The sequence below is a fragment of the Cherax quadricarinatus genome, chromosome 94, assembly GCF_038502225.1.
Source record: "Cherax quadricarinatus isolate ZL_2023a chromosome 94, ASM3850222v1, whole genome shotgun sequence".
Classification (NCBI taxonomy): Eukaryota; Metazoa; Arthropoda; class Malacostraca; order Decapoda; family Parastacidae; genus Cherax; species Cherax quadricarinatus.
Genome location: NC_091385.1, coordinates 7923205 through 7940473, shown reverse-complemented (window position 1 = coordinate 7940473; position 17269 = coordinate 7923205). Strand labels below are relative to the sequence as shown.

The 17269-nt window shown below is 37.9% G+C and overlaps 1 protein-coding gene across 3 annotated transcripts in view; it reads right to left on the bottom strand.

Moving 5' to 3' along the window:
* Positions 1-17269, bottom strand: part of LOC128700853 (protein bric-a-brac 2) — a 408639-nt gene that overhangs the window by 107643 nt on the left and 283727 nt on the right. For 2 of the 3 annotated variants that reach the window (XM_070104750.1, XM_070104749.1), the window contains exon 8: positions 727-747. The exons of the other annotated variant lie outside the window; for it this stretch is intronic. In XM_070104750.1, coding sequence (XP_069960851.1) covers positions 727-747 — 21 coding nt within the window. The remainder of the gene's footprint in view (positions 1-726; positions 748-17269) is intronic. 3 annotated transcript variants of the gene reach the window in all.

Here is a 17269-nt window from a genome sequence, read left to right as displayed (position 1 = left end):
GTTTACTATATGCTCACAGGCATAGCACCCTATAAAGAGATAACCACATCCTCACTCTTGGTCACTAAGCAAATCAATGAGCATATGGCTCTTTTTTATATATACACATGTGTGTGTGTGTATATATATATATATATATATATATATATATATATATATATATATATATATATATATATATATATATATACATGTATATAAATTAGCTCATATATCCAATATAGATCAAATAAGGTGTTGCAAATCTCAACAAAATGAAAATGCTTTTAACTTATATTATGAAAAATGAAATATAATATCCATGAAAAACTTATAGTCTGATTTTTGAGAAAAGTTCTTTACTGATTTTATTTATATGTAATTGGACTATAGTGCATTTGTAATCTATTACTAAAACAACAGCATATCTAAGGTTATCAGAAAACAGTGTGTGCTAGGCGCAACAGGGAAGTTTTTCCCTTCATATATTTATCCACTGTAAGACAAAAGAGCTAGTTCATGCACATCTACAAGCCGACACACTCATCATTTTTCAGTACTGCTTCAATACGAGTCTAGTGATACAAGATTACTTAAGCTGGCAAAATATGAAGTCCAGGTATGAGTGTACAGTTACAAAGGTGGCATCGAAGATGACTTGCTTAGCTGACACAACAATGAGAGGTATTGACTAACATGAGTGCTTAGTGCCCTAATTGAATGGCTAGGATGAGGAAAATCACTTACCGAAAAGACCCTCCGCCCCATCTGTAAAGAAACCAAGAAAATACATCTATTACACCCAGTCTTCCAGTCTCTGTGTCCTTATAATGTACAATACAATATACATGTACACAGTTAAAGTATTATTATAGTTATTATTATTATTATTATTATTATTATTATTATTACTATATTTATGGGAAACACTAACCTCATCAGGGCTATGCAGCACTTGGGAAATGGGAGGCAAGCATGTTTGATCCGAGGAAAGGAAAATTAGCTACAATTCCTTGGATCATAGTCCCTTTACTATGTATCCCCTTGAAGGGATACAGAGGCAATCTTAAAATAATAATATCAATGTAACAGACATCTGCACTAACATACATCCTCCTAATGTAAAAAAAAGTAGAACTTAGAATCTTTGATATATTATCAAAACTTTGTGATCATTGTGGCAGAATCTTGTAACTGCTTTTGTCCCTCGAGTCGACTGTATATTTTCTTATTAATACTTTCACTGTCACTTGCATATATCTATACTTGGGGGGGTCAGTGTCACTTGTATAGATCTACACTTTGGGGGTCGGTGTTTCTTGTGTAGCTCCACGTCTTAATCACGCTGCAAGTGGTAAATATTGCCCTTGACATGTGAGAGTTGGTGAGGATAGGGCATGCAGCTTAAAAAAAAAAAATCCTGCCGTACATAGTGCATGATGGGAACAGCTAACGTCTGACCTTGTGTTAAAGCAACAAATTTGAGGCTCTTTCCTGGATGGTTTTCATGGCTTTATTGACTGTGTCTTAGTACCAACTGATAAATCAGAAAACATACTAGTGATTTTGGTTGATTTTAGATTGGAAGTGGTCTGAGAGAAACCTCAAGGCACTGGAAATATTCAAATTTAGATGTTCCAGAAAGAGGGTCCAGTTCACCCCTCGGTCTGTTTTAAAGGCTTTTATTACACTTACTTCAATTATTGGGTCAGCCTACCCCATGACCATGGGTCAGCCTACCCCATGACCAATCATTCTTCATAATACATATTTTATTAGCCAATACAGCCTAAAACTTTGATTTTTGTGTGATGATGGATTACCGGCTTCTAGGAGCTATACAGGGGTAGGTGTGATAATTAAATAGGCAGTTTCTTGTAATTAATAGATAGAAAGGAAGGTATATCAGGAATTAAGTCTGCTTTAACATAGGACTTGGTCTTACCCTTAATTCTTTCAATAGTAACTCTACCATACATGTTACCAGGTAGACTCAACAGGCTTATTTACCTATAATTAATACACTTTCTTTTGTTCCCTTTGCCTTTATACCAAAGGAACTATGCATGCTTTCTGCCAATCCCTAGGTACCTCCCCCTCTCTCATACATTTATATAAAAAAAAAAAGGTTCATTCAAAACTAAATACCCACATGCCTCTAGCATCTCTGTCTTGATCCAATCTCAATCTCGGCAGCTTTACAACCTTTTATTCTACCCACTGTCACACCTCCCCTACACTCATATCTGCTTCTTCTTCACATACATATTTATATACATGTCTGGTTCTTCACTCCTAAACACACACACACACACACACACACACACACACATTTTTTGAGGATAAATTTAAAGAGCTCGGATTGTAAATGCAGATATAGATTGAAAAGTGGTTTAGTGTTCCACTTGGCTCTGCATGCAGGTCATACCACATGGATGGCAGAATCAAAGCTTATATAGTACAGACAGCTTATCCATGAAGCTTCTCTATACACTGATTTTTTTTTTTTTGTAAATGCAGTTGGAAAAGTGCATCAAAAACTGACTAGTGTGTGAAAAGTCCTTCATAAAAATGGTATTTAATTGTAGATACAGGAGGGTCCTGCTTATACAGTAGACTAGCTTCCAAGCTACTGTAGGGCCCTGCTTATACAGCAGGCTACGTTCTGAGCTACTGTAGGGCCCCAATTATACAGCAGTATACAACCAGTACAGAGTGTGTGATATTACTGACTTAATTTACAGAAAGCCCCAGGTTATGTAAAGCACTTTGGGCAGTCTTACAGTAACTTACAGTTACTTCAATCAATATGAAATATAAACACAGATGTGTCCCACTTTACAGAGTTTTGCTAATACAGTGGTTTTCAATTATGCCCATGCTTCATTGATTCACACTCTAAGTTAAGGACAAAAATATTTTAAGGTTTGTAATGTATGTACTGTATATGCATTTTTAAGGCCTAGCTATACTGCTCACTTTATATATGATAGTACAGTGGAACCTCTACTTACGAGTGCCCCAATGTGCAAGTTTTTTCAAGATACGAGCAGTTGCTCAGTCGACTTTTTGCTTCCAGATGCGAGTGAAATTTCAAGATGTGAGGGGCTCTTGCTCTTGAGCTAGGGAATTAGATCTCAGTTGTTTGTTGGACTATCTTATTGAAACTTGGGTAATGTATGACAGAAAGATGCTTCTTAACGTACACCAAAAACAACGTACACCATAAATAACGGAGTTCACTTCTCAGCCATTAGCTGCCCCATAGTGGCATATTTTTGTGTGGTTTTTATGGCTGTATTCTCATTTTTTGGGTCTTATTTGATAGAATGGAAGATATATTACAGAAATAGATATGATTTTGATTGGTTTCATGATGAAAAGTACCTGGAAATTAAGCTCAAAGTAGAAGAAATGTTCAATTCTATGGTGATGTTCAAGAGGAAACAAATGACATCACCGTCCAATACCTGTCCGACTGGCCATTCCAATACACAGTCATGAACGTGTTGACATTATTTATACAATTATTACAACAATGCAGTCGTCTGCATAACAGTAAATCTTCTATTTTTTGTGTAAATAAAATTCCAAATGGTAAGCAAGAGTATTATTATACGAATATGTGCGTATACTAACAAATAATAATAATATGTATATAATAATTATATAATACGTATATGCAATACAACAATACATGTATAAATTATTATAAGAATATGTACATATTAATAAATAATAATAATAATATAATATGTATACAGTGGACCCTCGACCAACGATGGCATCGATTAACGATAAATCTGACTAGCGATACATTTTAACGCAAAAATTTTGCCTCGACTAGCGCTTAAAAACCCGACCAGCGCTATTCGTTCCATACCATACGCGGCCACTTTGGCCTGAGCGCGCCTCACTTGTCCCTTTGGTGCCAGTGTTTACAAGCCAGCCAGCCACCGCGGTCGCTTCCAAACATACAACTGGAACATTTCATATTATCACAGCCTTTTTAGTGATTGCACCTGCAAAATAAGTCACCATGGGCCCCAAGAAAGCTTCTAGTGCCAACCTTACAGCAAAAAGGGTGAGAATTACTATGGAGATGAAGAAAGAGATCATTGATAAATATGAAAGTGGAGTGCGTATCTCTGAGCTGGTCAGGTTGTATAATAAACCCCAATCAACCATCGCTACTATTATGGGCAAGAAAACGGCAATCAAGGAAGCTGTTCTTGCCAAAGGTACAACTATGTTTTCGAAACTGAGATCGCAAGTGATAGAAGATGTTGAGAGACTTTTATTGGTGTGGATAAACGAGAAAGAGATAGCAGGAGACAGCATCTCTCAAGCGATCATATGTGAAAAGGCTAGGAAGTTGCATGACGATTTAATTAGAAAAATGCCAGCAACTAGTGATGTGAGTGAATTTAAGGCCAGCAAAGGTTGGTTTGAGAGATTTAAGAAGCATAGTGGCATTCGTAGTGTGATAAGGCATGGTGAGGCTGCCAGTTCGGACCACAAATCGGCTGAAAAATATGTGCAGGACTTCAAGGAGTACATAGACAGTGAAGAACTGAAACCTGAACAAGTGTTTAATTGTGACGAAACAGGCCTGTTTTGGAAGAAAATGCCAAGCAGGACGTACATTACTCAGGAGGAAAAGGCACTCCCAGGACATAAGCCTATGAAAGACAGGCTTACTCTGTTGATGTGTGCCAATGCTAGTGGTGATTGCAAAGTGAAGCCTTTATTGGTGTATCACTCTGAAACTCCCAGAGTGTTCAGGAAAAACAATGTCCTCAAGGCTAATTTGTGTGTGCTGTGGAGGGCAAACAGTAAGGCATGGGTCACTAGGGACTTTTTCTATGACTGGTTACATCATGCATTTGCCCCCAATGTGAAAAATTACCTAATTGAAAAGAAATTAGACCTTAAGTGCCTCCTGGTATTAGACAATGCTCCTGGTCATCCTTCAGACTTGGCAGAGCGACTTTATGGGGACATGAGCTTCATTAAGGTGAAGTTTTTGCCTCCTAATACCACTCCTCTCCTGCAGCCCATGGACCAGCAGGTTATTTCCAACTTCAAGAAACTGTACACAAAAGCTATGTTTGAAAGGTGCTTTGTAGTGACCTCAGAAACTCAACTGACTCTAAGACAGTTTTGGAAAGATCATTTTACCATCCTCAATTGTGTAAACATTATAGGTAAGGCTTGGGAGGAAGTGACTAAGAGGACCTTGAACTCTGCTTGGAAAAAACTTTGGCCAGAATGTGTAGACAAAAGGGATTTTGAAGGGTTTCAGGCTAACCCTGAGAATCCTATGCCAGTTGAGGAATCCATTGTGGCATTGGGGAAGTCCTTGGGGTTGGAGGTTAGTGGGGAGGATGTGGAAGAGTTGGTGGTGGAGGACAGTGAAGAACTAACCACTGATGAGCTGCTAGATCATCTTCAACAGCAAGAGGGCACACCTGAGGACACTGCTTCGGAGGAGGGGATAGAGAAATTGAAGAAGTTGCCTACTTCTAAGATAAAGGAAATGTGTGCAAAGTGGCTTGAAGTGCAAACCTTTTTTGATGAAAATCACCCTGACACAGCTACTGCAAGCCGTGCTGGTGACTATTACACTGACACTGTTGTGAACCACTTTAGGAAAGTCATAAAGGAACGAGAGGTACAGGCCTCTATGGACAGATATGTTGTGCGACAGAAGTCCAGTGACTCTGAAGCTGGTCCTAGTGGCATTAAAAGAACAAGGGAAGTAACCCCAGAAAAAGACTTGCTGCCTCAAGTGCTAATGGAAGGGGATTCCCCTTCTAAACACTAACACCTCTCCCCTCCTCCCATCCCATCAATCATCATCAGATCTTCAATAAAGGTAAGTGTCATGTAACTGTGCATGTAATCTACAGTTTGTGTGTATTAAAATAAATATTTCATGTGGTAAAAATTTTTTTTTCAATACTTTTGGGTGTCTTGCACGGATTAATTTGATTTCCATTATTTCTTATGGGGAAAATTAACTTGACTAACGATAATTCTGACTAACGATGAGCTCTCAGGAACGGATTAATATCGCTGGTCGAGGGTCCACTGTATTAATAAATGTATAATAATAATAATGTACTATAACAATAATACAGTGGATCCCTGACATTCGATGGCATCGACATTCGATAAATCCGACATATGATGCATTTTAATGCAAAAATTTCACCTTGACATTTGATGGAAAACCCGATATTTGATACGATTCGTACGAGACGTGTCCATGCGTGGCCTGAACTGCACCGTGTGTGCCAGTGTTTACAAGCCAGCCAGTGTGCGCGCAAAATAAGTAACCATGGGCCCCAAGAAAGCTTCTAGTGCCAACCCTTTGTGAAAAAAGGTGCTAATGACTACTGAAATGAAGAAAGAGATAATTGCGAAGTACAAAAGTGGAGTGCGTGTGTCGGAGTGCATGATGATTTGGTAAAGAAATTGCCTGCAACTAGTGGTGATGTGAGTGAATTTAAGGCCAGCAAAGGTTGGTTTGAAAGATTTAAGAATCGTAGTGGCATACACAGTGTGGTAAGGCATGGTGAGGTTGCCAGTTCAAGTCCTAATGGAAGGGGATTCCCCTTCTAAACACTAACACCATCCACACTCTCCCCTCCTCCCATCCCATCAATCATCACCAGATCTTCATTAAAGGTAAGTGTCAATTATTCTATTGTTATTAATCTATTGTTATTGTAATTATTCTATTGCATTAAACTTAATATTTCATGTGGTAAATTTTTTTTTTCATACTTTTGGGTGTCTTGCACGGATTAATTTGATTTCCATTATTTCTTATGGGGAAAATTAATTCGACTTTGGATATTTTTGACATTCGATGGCTCTCAGAAACGGATTAATATCGAATGTCGGGGGTCCACTGTACTTCAGGTTTCTATGTTATTTATATTGTTTATTATGTCATATTAGATGAATTTTAATAGATAAATAAGCCACAGAGTTGACATTAGGGAAATATTAAAGTACAGTGGACCCCCGCTTAACGATCACCTCCCAATGCAACCAATTATGTAAGTGTATTTATGTAAGTGCGTTTGTACGTGTATGTTTGGGGGTCTGAAATGGACTAATCTACTTCACAATATTCCTTATGGGAACAAATTCGGTCAGTACTGGCACCTGAACATACTTCTGGAATGAAAAAATATCGTTAACCGGGGGGTCCACTGTATTTTGTCGTGCCTGGAATTCTACTGGAACGGATTAATTCCATTTCAGTTAATTTAAATGAGGAAAACTGACTCAACAAATGAGAAAATTGAGATGCAAGCAAGGTGACGGAACGGATTAAACTCTTAAGTAGAGGTTCCACTGTATAAATAACAAAAAGGCACAATACCGTGACTGGAACGATACACAAATAACCTGCACATAAAAGAGAGAAGCTTACGACGACGTTTCGGTCCGACTTGGACCATTGACAAAGTCGTAAGCTTCTCTCTTTTATGTGCGGGTTATTTGTGTATCCACTGTATAAACATGTCATAAGGTTTTTATGTGCATCTGAAAGTGAAAAAAAGGCTGTGTTTCACTTTACAGTGATCTTTTTTACAGTAGTAGTCCAGAGCCTAACTTGCTGTATAAGTGGGGCCCTACAGTAGCTCAGAACCTAACTTGCTGTATAAGTGGGGCCCTACAGTAGCTCAGAACCTAACTTGCTGTATAAGTGGGGCCCTACAGTAGCTCAGAACCTAACTTGCTGTATAAGTGGGGCCCTACAGTAGCTCAGAACCTAACTTGCTGTATAAGTGGGGCCCTACAGTAGCTCAGAACCTAACTTGCTGTATAAGTGGGGCCCTACAGTAGCTCAGAACCTAACTTGCTGTATAAGTGGGGCCCTACAGTAGCTCAGAACCTAACTTGCTGTATAAGTGGGGCCCTACAGTAGCTCAGAACCTAACTTGCTGTATAAGTGGGGCCCTACAGTAGCTCAGAACCTAACTTGCTGTATAAGTGGGGCCCTACAGTAGCTCAGAACCTAACTTGCTGTATAAGTGGGGCCCTACAGTAGCTCAGAACCTAACCTCCTGTATAAGCAGGGCCCTCCTGTACACAAATAACCCACACATTGGTGAAAGAAACTTAAGGCCTGACTTGGCCTAGTCACCAAGTAGGACCAAAACGTAGTCACAGTTTCAGTCTCCTATGTGCAGGTTATTTGTGTATTTTTCCAGTTACAGTATTGTATCTTTTAATTTTTTTTTTATTCTACCAGTAATGTACAGTAATGTACATATACAAAATTTAAATCATTTACCACTTCCCATATAGTGCTCCACATGTTTTGGGCCTTGTAAGTGCATGGTGTTTCTAAATAGACTGAGGTGAACAATGTACACAAATGATATAACAGATGGGGTTCAAACCCATGACAGGCAAGTCCTAAAACTCACAGGCTGGTGTTTGAGCCCCACCAGTTCTGTGTTTTGTTTGAAATAGTGTTACTATGATTTTGCGACTAAATGAGCCTGGCCTTGGGCCAGGCTCTGCGAGTAGAAAAACCCTCAAAACTCATCAAAGGTACCATATTTTATGGTATCATCAAAGATGCTATTTTATCCCCAAAACAAGTCTAGAAAATTTACCCAGCATCCTGGAGGCTGAAGACTATGGTGTTCATAGACCTCAACCTAAGCCTAGAGAAATGTTTCGATACTAGATAGTAAAGTAAGCTCCTGTATATGACCCAATACTGAATCGTGTAAAAATTTTGTAAAAAAAGGTAAGGTCAATAATGCTGCATGTGATACAGGGCACCCCTCATTATTTAACACCAACCCCTAAAAACCACACACACTTACACTGTAAACGGCAAGAGTACGCCACTAAAAACCATACACACTTACACTGTAAACAACAAGAGTACGCCACTAAAAACCACACACACTTACACTGTAAACAACAAGAGTACGCCACTAAAAACCACACACACTTACACTGTAAACAACATGAGTACGCCACTAAAAACCACACACACTTACACTGTAAACAACAAGAGTACGCCCCACTATAAACTCGTACCATAAAGGAAATTAAAGTTATAAAACTCTGTTATTATAAATTAAAGTGGAAACTTTATTAGAGTATTTACAAAGTATATAAACAATAACATGCTGGTGACATCTGAACCCACATACTAAAGTTGAAGACACAGGCTGCAGTACAAGCTTTCCTTGGGGACAGTGTTTCACTCTGTGTAGAACTTTATCAACCATGTTTCACTATGTAGAACTTTATCAAATCATGTTTCACTATGCAAAACTTTATCAAATCATGTTTCACTGTATAGAACTGTACCAAACCATGTTTCCCTCTGTTTGGAGCTTTACAAATCATGTTTCACTCTGTATAGAACTTTATCATGCCATGATTCACTCTGTGTAAAGCTTTATAGTCTTGTTTCACTCTGTGTAGAGATTTATCACATCACATTTCACTCTACAGAATTTTATCAAGTACAGCTCTACATAGTGAAACACACACAAAACCCTTGTAATACGGCGAGTCTTATTTTTATTATACAATATCTTGACCCTAAGTAGGGCTTTACCAATTCTTCTGCCCAATATATCAGTGGAATCACATACCAACAAATAAGTCACTCAGACAAAATATGCGGTTTATGGCATTTTACTGAGATAACGTTCTGTCCACCGGGGTCTTTATCAATCGATAAAGTCTCTGGTTGATAAAGCATCTTAACCCTTAAACTGTCTAAACGTAGATCTACGTTTTTTCAACATTTGGAAGTATGTAAAAAAACGTAGATCTTCCTTTCTTTTTTTTACATTTGAAAACGTGTAAAAAAAACTTTGATCTACTTTTTTTTTTGTTATATTTGAAAATGTGTAAAAAAATGTAATCTACTTTTGGAGCACTACACATGTGAATGTAAATTTGTTTGGACAGTTTAAGGGTTAATACAATCCTACAGACTGCATACTGTACTTCACTGACATAGCTGCTGTTCTATTTACAGTCAAACATTCTCTAACAACAAGGTTTGTTCTGCTACATGGACTACATTCGTAGTTTGTTGGATGCATGCCTTAGAATATGCAACACAGTAAACCTTCCACATAATGGACTTTGGAAATAAAGAGCAAAATCCACTGGGTCAGTCAATTTGGAAACATCTGTCAAAGTCCACTGTATTCACAACAGATGGTTGCTGTTACTATCACGGTAAAACAACCCCTATCCACCATGGCTGTTATTACTAGCCACCTGCTCTCTCTTATTAGTCCATTATATGGATGATTTATTGTACAATGTTACCTTGACACTGACCAACTGGTAACCATACAAATTGTAACAACAATTCAGTGTAACCTCACTGTATTTTAATAAAATAAACCTATTTATCTTTTTTGCGCTACAACTTGTGTCTCGTCTTCACGCACTTTTATCTTAAGGTATCCAAAAACCATCACCATCCTAGCATTAGAAAAGATGTTCACAGACATCACATACAAAACTATGTTTCCACAAGCTTGACTCTAGGTAGAAAAAATATTCCATAACCATTGGAAAATCCTATCAACTCTAAAATAAAATGACCAGAAAATTGATATCTTTGGAATACAGAGGAACCTCGGTTTTCGTTGAATTAGGTTTTCGACGGCTTTTTTTTCATCAAAAAACTGTCCCAGTTTTCGTTAATCAACTCGGGTTTTTGTCCACCGTACCGAAGGTGTCCATTTGCCCATACCCACACAAGGCATCCCACACATGCATTCTGAGTCAGTCTGGCTTTGTTTCTCGTCGAGTGAACATTACCCTGCGCATTCATACGAAACATTTCACAATAATCCATTGTTTTTTTGTACCTGTTTATCGAGTGTGAGTGCTAAATAAACCACCATGGGGCCAAAGAAAGTTTCGAGTGCCAGCCCTTTGATAAAGAAGGCGAGAAACACGAGAGAATTCAATGGTGGCAGAGGGTTGTAGAGGGTGGTAGTAATGGTGGTAGAGGGTGGTAGTGATGGTGGTAGAGGGTGGTAGTGACAATGGTAGAGGGTGGTAGTGATGGTTGTAGAAGGTGGTAATGATGGTGGTAGAGATAACCTCTTATCCCTCTCCCCTCCTCGCCGTCTTCCATACGCCAACAAGAGTCTTCAATAAAGGTTAGTGATATAAATGTTCATTTATCCATTTCGTTAGTGCTTTATATTTATTTCTCATTTTTTTCTGTATGTAAAACTATAGTTATTCTCTATAAAATGTATTTTTTTTGTTAATATTTTTGGGTGTCTGGAACGGATTAATTGGATTTACATTATTTCTTATGGGAAATATTGTTCCAGTTTTTGTCGAATTCATTTTCCATCAGACTCTCTGGAACGAATTAAAGACGAAAACTGAGGTTCAACTGTATGGTGGTACATAAAAGAAGTCTTTGGATAGGACAGTAAGCTCTCCTATAAAGCTCCTCCACACAGTGCGATCTATCGTAAATGTGATCGAGATACAGCCAGGTCTCAATCAGTGTGAGATTGAATAGTATACGAATTTCAATTTATTTGCAAAATTAATTAATGCTATTTTCCCCTATCTTTTCAAATCATGCACAAAAATTATACAATAAGTCCTCGACTTACAAACAAGCTGAGGACCTTCTGTACTGTGTATAATACTGTGCATAATATTGTGTATAATATTGTGTATAATACTGCCCACAATATTCATAATACAAAAAGTCTTCAACTTACAAACATGTTGAGGACCTTCTTCATTGCGTATAACAATATAATATACGCACAATAATATAATAATGATACTATACACAATACACAAGATTCTCAGTGCGTTCGTAAGTCGAGGTCTTACTGTATATAATTTGAATAATGCGACCACTCCACAACATTCATTATTCACACTAATTGAGGCATAGCTTTAGTGCATCCAAAATCAAACTATATGTGAAAAATCCCTGAAAAATCCCTAACATTTATTAACTCCTATTTAACAATCTGTCTCGTTCTTAGAAAGTCTTTAAGCACTAAGATTAGTTTACCTGAAATGCATTCCATTTGTGCCAAACAATATTTTATTACAAGTAACTTACATTACCAGTGAATGTACTGTATAAAAAAATAAAAAATTTTAATGTGTATTTCAATTTTGAATGAAAATTTTCAAATGCATCTACAAAAAAAAAAAAAACACTATAAGAGGAGCTTTATAAGCACCAACTAGTACTTAAAAGAAGTCATTGGAGAGTATAAACCATTAACTATTATCTTGCTAAGAGATATAAAGAAAACTTAACATGAATATTACCTTTGGAAAATACAAAATGACACCTTAAACCATACAGTAATAAAAAATTAATCTTTGGAAGAGAATATACATTTGAAAATAAAGGAGCACTGCAGGAACCAACCCTGGGCCATCAGGGTGAGGAGCAACTGGTATCTGTTTATTCATGGAGAGCACTAAACCCACAGAGGTCATATTTTTGCCTTGGGAATGGGAAGTAATCAGATCTGAGTCAAGGAAAGAATGACTCTAATTCACAAGGGGTCCCTTATGTTATCAGTAGATTAATAAATACACATAGTAAGTACAATTTCATTATTATTATTATTATTACTAACATAAATGTTATCATTATGGGTTAGCACTCACGCACTAAACCCATAAGGTTCATACAGCGCTAAGTTTTCTTTTTAATACAATGGCTGTCTCCCACCAAGGCAGGGTAACCCAAAAATAAAGAAATGTAAAGTCTTTCTCTTTTTACATTTAGTAAGACAGTGCTACGTATGATATCGAAATTAGGCCATGAAGCCATGGATTTGCACCCACTGGTGCCTTTATGCACATTGTAGAAAACATTGTCACTTGGGTGACTAGCAACAAGGTTCCATGTACCTTAACATCTCTCTTAACACAGTGGCCAATCATATGAGAACAGGGCAGTTACCCAGGTGTGAGGGCAGGGACCCTAAGGCTCCAAGTTTCATAAAAAAAGAATGTTTTAATGGAATACTGTTCTTTTCTGGCTGGGGATTCGATCTCCAGACCTGGGTGATGACAGCCACTACTTAACCCTTTGACTGTTTTGGCTGTATATATACGTCTTACGAGCCAGTGTTTCGGATGTATATACAGTGGACCCCCGCATAACGATTACCTCCGAATGCGACCAATTATGTAAGTGTATTTATGTAAGTGCGTTTGTACGTGTATGTTTTAGGGTCTGAAATGGACTAATCTACTTCTCAATATTCCTTATGGGAATAAATTCGGTCAGTACTGGCACCTGAACATACTTATGGAGTGAAAAAATATCGTTAACCGGGGGTCCACTGTATACTCAATAATTCTAGTGGCTTCAAATCAAGCAGGAGAAAGCTGGTAGGCCCACATGTGAGAAAATGGCTCTGTGTGATTAGTGTGTGCTGTATAAAAAAAAATCCTGCAGCACGCAGTGCATAATGAGAAAAAAAAAACTCCGACTGTGTTTTTGGATTAAAATGCCAACTTTGAGGTGTATTTTCATATAATATTTATGGTTGTATTCTCAATTTCAATGTCTCATTTGATAGAATGGAAAACATATTACAGAAATACAGTGGACCCCCACTTAACGATCACCTCCAAATGCGACCAATTATGTAAGTGTATTTATGTAAGTGCGTTTGTACGTGTATGTCTGGGGGTCTGAAATGGACTAATCTACTTCACAATATTCCTTATGGGAAAAAATTCGGTCAGTACTGGCACCTGAACATACTTCTGGAATGAAAAAAGTTCGTTAACCGGGGGTCCACTGTAGTGGTGATTTTCATTAGTTTCATGATGAAAACGACCAAAGCATGGAACGAGTGGGGATTTGAACCTACGGGGAGTGAGTTCCAAAACTCCATGGCAGTGTGTAATTTTGTGAGTCATGACTGCCATAACTGTTGCAATAACCATTGCAATAATCACTGTTATAACTGCTGATATAAGAACTGCTATGGCTGTTACCAAGAACGAGTCACTATACAGTAGGACTGCCATGTCTGTGGATCCAGTTTCCACAATTTACCCTGGCCCAAAAATAACCCTTAATTTTGCTTAACCCTTTCAGGGTCCACAGGCCCTCTCAGAGACTTGTTCTCAGGGTCCCCTAAATTTCAAAAAAAAAAAAAAAATTACTTTTTTCTTATGAAAATATAGAGAATCTTTTCCCGATCATAATGACACCAAAAGTATGAAATCTGATGGAAAACTTACAGAATTATGCTAAATACAGAAGTAAATAAATAACTGCTGTCACTAAATAAGTCAATAAATAATTACTATAACTAAATACCAGTACTGAAAAGTTAATAAATGAATACAAGTTAGAGACTAGTTGCCATCATGCTGGGTATTTATCTTAAGTTTCATTTCCAAAGTAATTGCTTTTGCACCATTGTAGTTGAAATTCCATACATCAAGCCACTGTAAGTCAAAGAGCACTTGTAATTAACATCCATTTACATGGTTGTGTGAGGTACTCGTCCTGCAGACACCCAGAATAAATTCCTGCAGTGCTCCTTAAATTTCATATTATTACCCATGACTAATATTTTCATTTATAATTATACTACTTAAAAAATATCTTTGGATGTGAAAGCAGTTTCTTAAGAGCTAAATGTGCTTCATGCCTTACATTAGGTACTGACTAACTTTATTTTGTGTTTGGACCAGTTATAACATCCTTAATATCAATGCTTAAAAAAAACTGTACGAGAAAATAAAATACCAGTTAATTTTTAGCACATTTCTATCATAATGCTGAGTTAATAATAAAGCATTAAATAAATAGAAGAATGAATGAGGATTTGAACCATCGCGAGGCCTGGTCATGGACCGGGCTGCAGGGGCGTTGACCCCCCGAAACCCCCTCCAGGTATACCTGGCATCTGGCAGGCCAGAAGCATGGTTCAAGTCCCCATCGATTCTTCTATTTATTCACCGGCATTCACTAGGACTCGAGTTTAAAACCACATTGATTCACAAATAATCTCCACTCTGGAAAACTTTCAGACAATTTGGTACAACTTACTCCATTATTAAGTCAGGTTGTGACATGGTTTTGGTCTAGCAGGAAATATGAGCCCATTCAAAACAAACACACAAATGCAGTGTGTAATGCGACTCTTTACTGACAATGTTTCACCCACTCAGTAAATTAAAAAAAAAAACTGCTACATAGGCAAAACGTTGTCAAAATGGAATCTCGTTACACTGCACTTGTTTCCAAAATGTCAATATTTTATACCATTTCTCTCCACCAAGACGTCATCAAAGATTTCCTCTCAAAAGTGTTTGTTAGTAGTGAATTGTTTTGGCCATGGTACTGTGACTTGCTTCAGCCATGGTACTGTGACTTGCTTCAGCCATGGTACAGTGAATTGCTTCAGCCATGGTACTGTGACTTGTTTCAGCCATGGTACAGTGAATTGCTTCAGCTAGGGTACTGTGACTTGTTTCAGCCATGGTACAGTGAATTGCTTCAGCTAGGGTACTGTGACTTTACTGAACTTTGCATAACTTATATTTTTCCTCAAGAAACCACCACTAGAATAAGTTAATGTGTGTTGATTACATTGCTACATGAAGGACCTGCCTAGCATGGGCCTATAGGCCTACTGTAGTGATCCTCTGTAATGTTACACAACAGGACACAAGTGGTAAAATACAAGCCTGAGTGATTTGAAGATGAATGTTAAAGTGTCCATCACCCTTTCCTTTTCTGTAATCTAACCCCCCCCCCCTCTCTCTCTCTCATTCTTGACCTACCTGCACTCACTCACTCACTCACTCTCACTCACACTCTCACACACATGCATACACACACACTCTCACACACACACACACACACACACACACACACACACACACACACACACACACACACACACACACACACACACACACACACCTACACACACACCTACACACACACCTACACACACACACCTACACACACACACCTACACACACACACCTACACACACACACCTACACACACACACCTACATACACACACCTACACACACACACCTACACACACACCTACACACACAACAGGCCTAGTGTCTAATCGACATGTGCCTAGGACAAAATGGTAACTAACTAACACACACACACACACACACACACACACACACACACACACACACACACACACACACACACACACACACACACACACACACACACACACACTCACACACTCACACACACACACATTCACTCTCTCTGTAAGAGTGTACATGCTCGTGTGTGTAACATTTGTACCTATGATGTGTTTGTGACAATCTGACTTCACTAATTAAACATATATGTACAGCAGGTGGGAAGTACAGTACCTACACTTTAAAGGAGAGGTTTGGGATCAGTCGTACCTGTGCACCTCTGGCAAGACAGTGATAGTGTGAATGGTGGTGAAAGTGTTTCTTTTAAGGGTCATCCTACCTCGATGGGAGGTGGCCAGAATGTTAAAAAATATTTACTTTATTTGGATATAACTCCAAGTAACTGAATCATTTACTGTCCTCTTTAATAATTTTCTGGCAGTCCACTACTGTATTTATGAAAATTAATTCAGCCTACTGCATTTAACCCTTTGACTGTCGCGGCCGTATATATACACGTCTTACGAGGTACCGTGTTCGACGTATATATACTCATAAATTCTAGCGGCTTCAAATCAAGCAGGAGAAAGCTGGTAGGCCTACATGTGAGAGAATGGGTCTGTGTGGTCAGTGTGCACCATATAAAAAAAATCCTGGAGCACGCAGTGCATAATGAGAAAAAAAAAACTACGACCGTTTTTTTTAATTAAAATGCCGACTTTGTGGTCTATTTTCGTATAGTATTTATGATTGTATTCTCGTTTTCTTGGTCTCATTTGATAGAATGGAAAACATATTATAGAAATAGAGGTGATTTTGATTGATTTTACTATAAAAAGAACCTAGAAATGGAGCTCAAAGTAGGGGAAATGTTCGATTTTTGCCAATGTTCAAAAGTAAACAAATGCCATTGTCCAATAAATGTCCAACTAGCCATTCTAATATGCAGTCATGAATGGATTGATGTTATTTATACAATTATTACAGTATTGCAGTAGTCTGCATAATAGTAAGTCTTCTATTTTTTGTTTGAATAAAAATTCAAAATAGAAAGCAAGAGTAATATCAGAGGGGCCTGGAGACATGACTGATGAACAAAGAAAATGTTATTT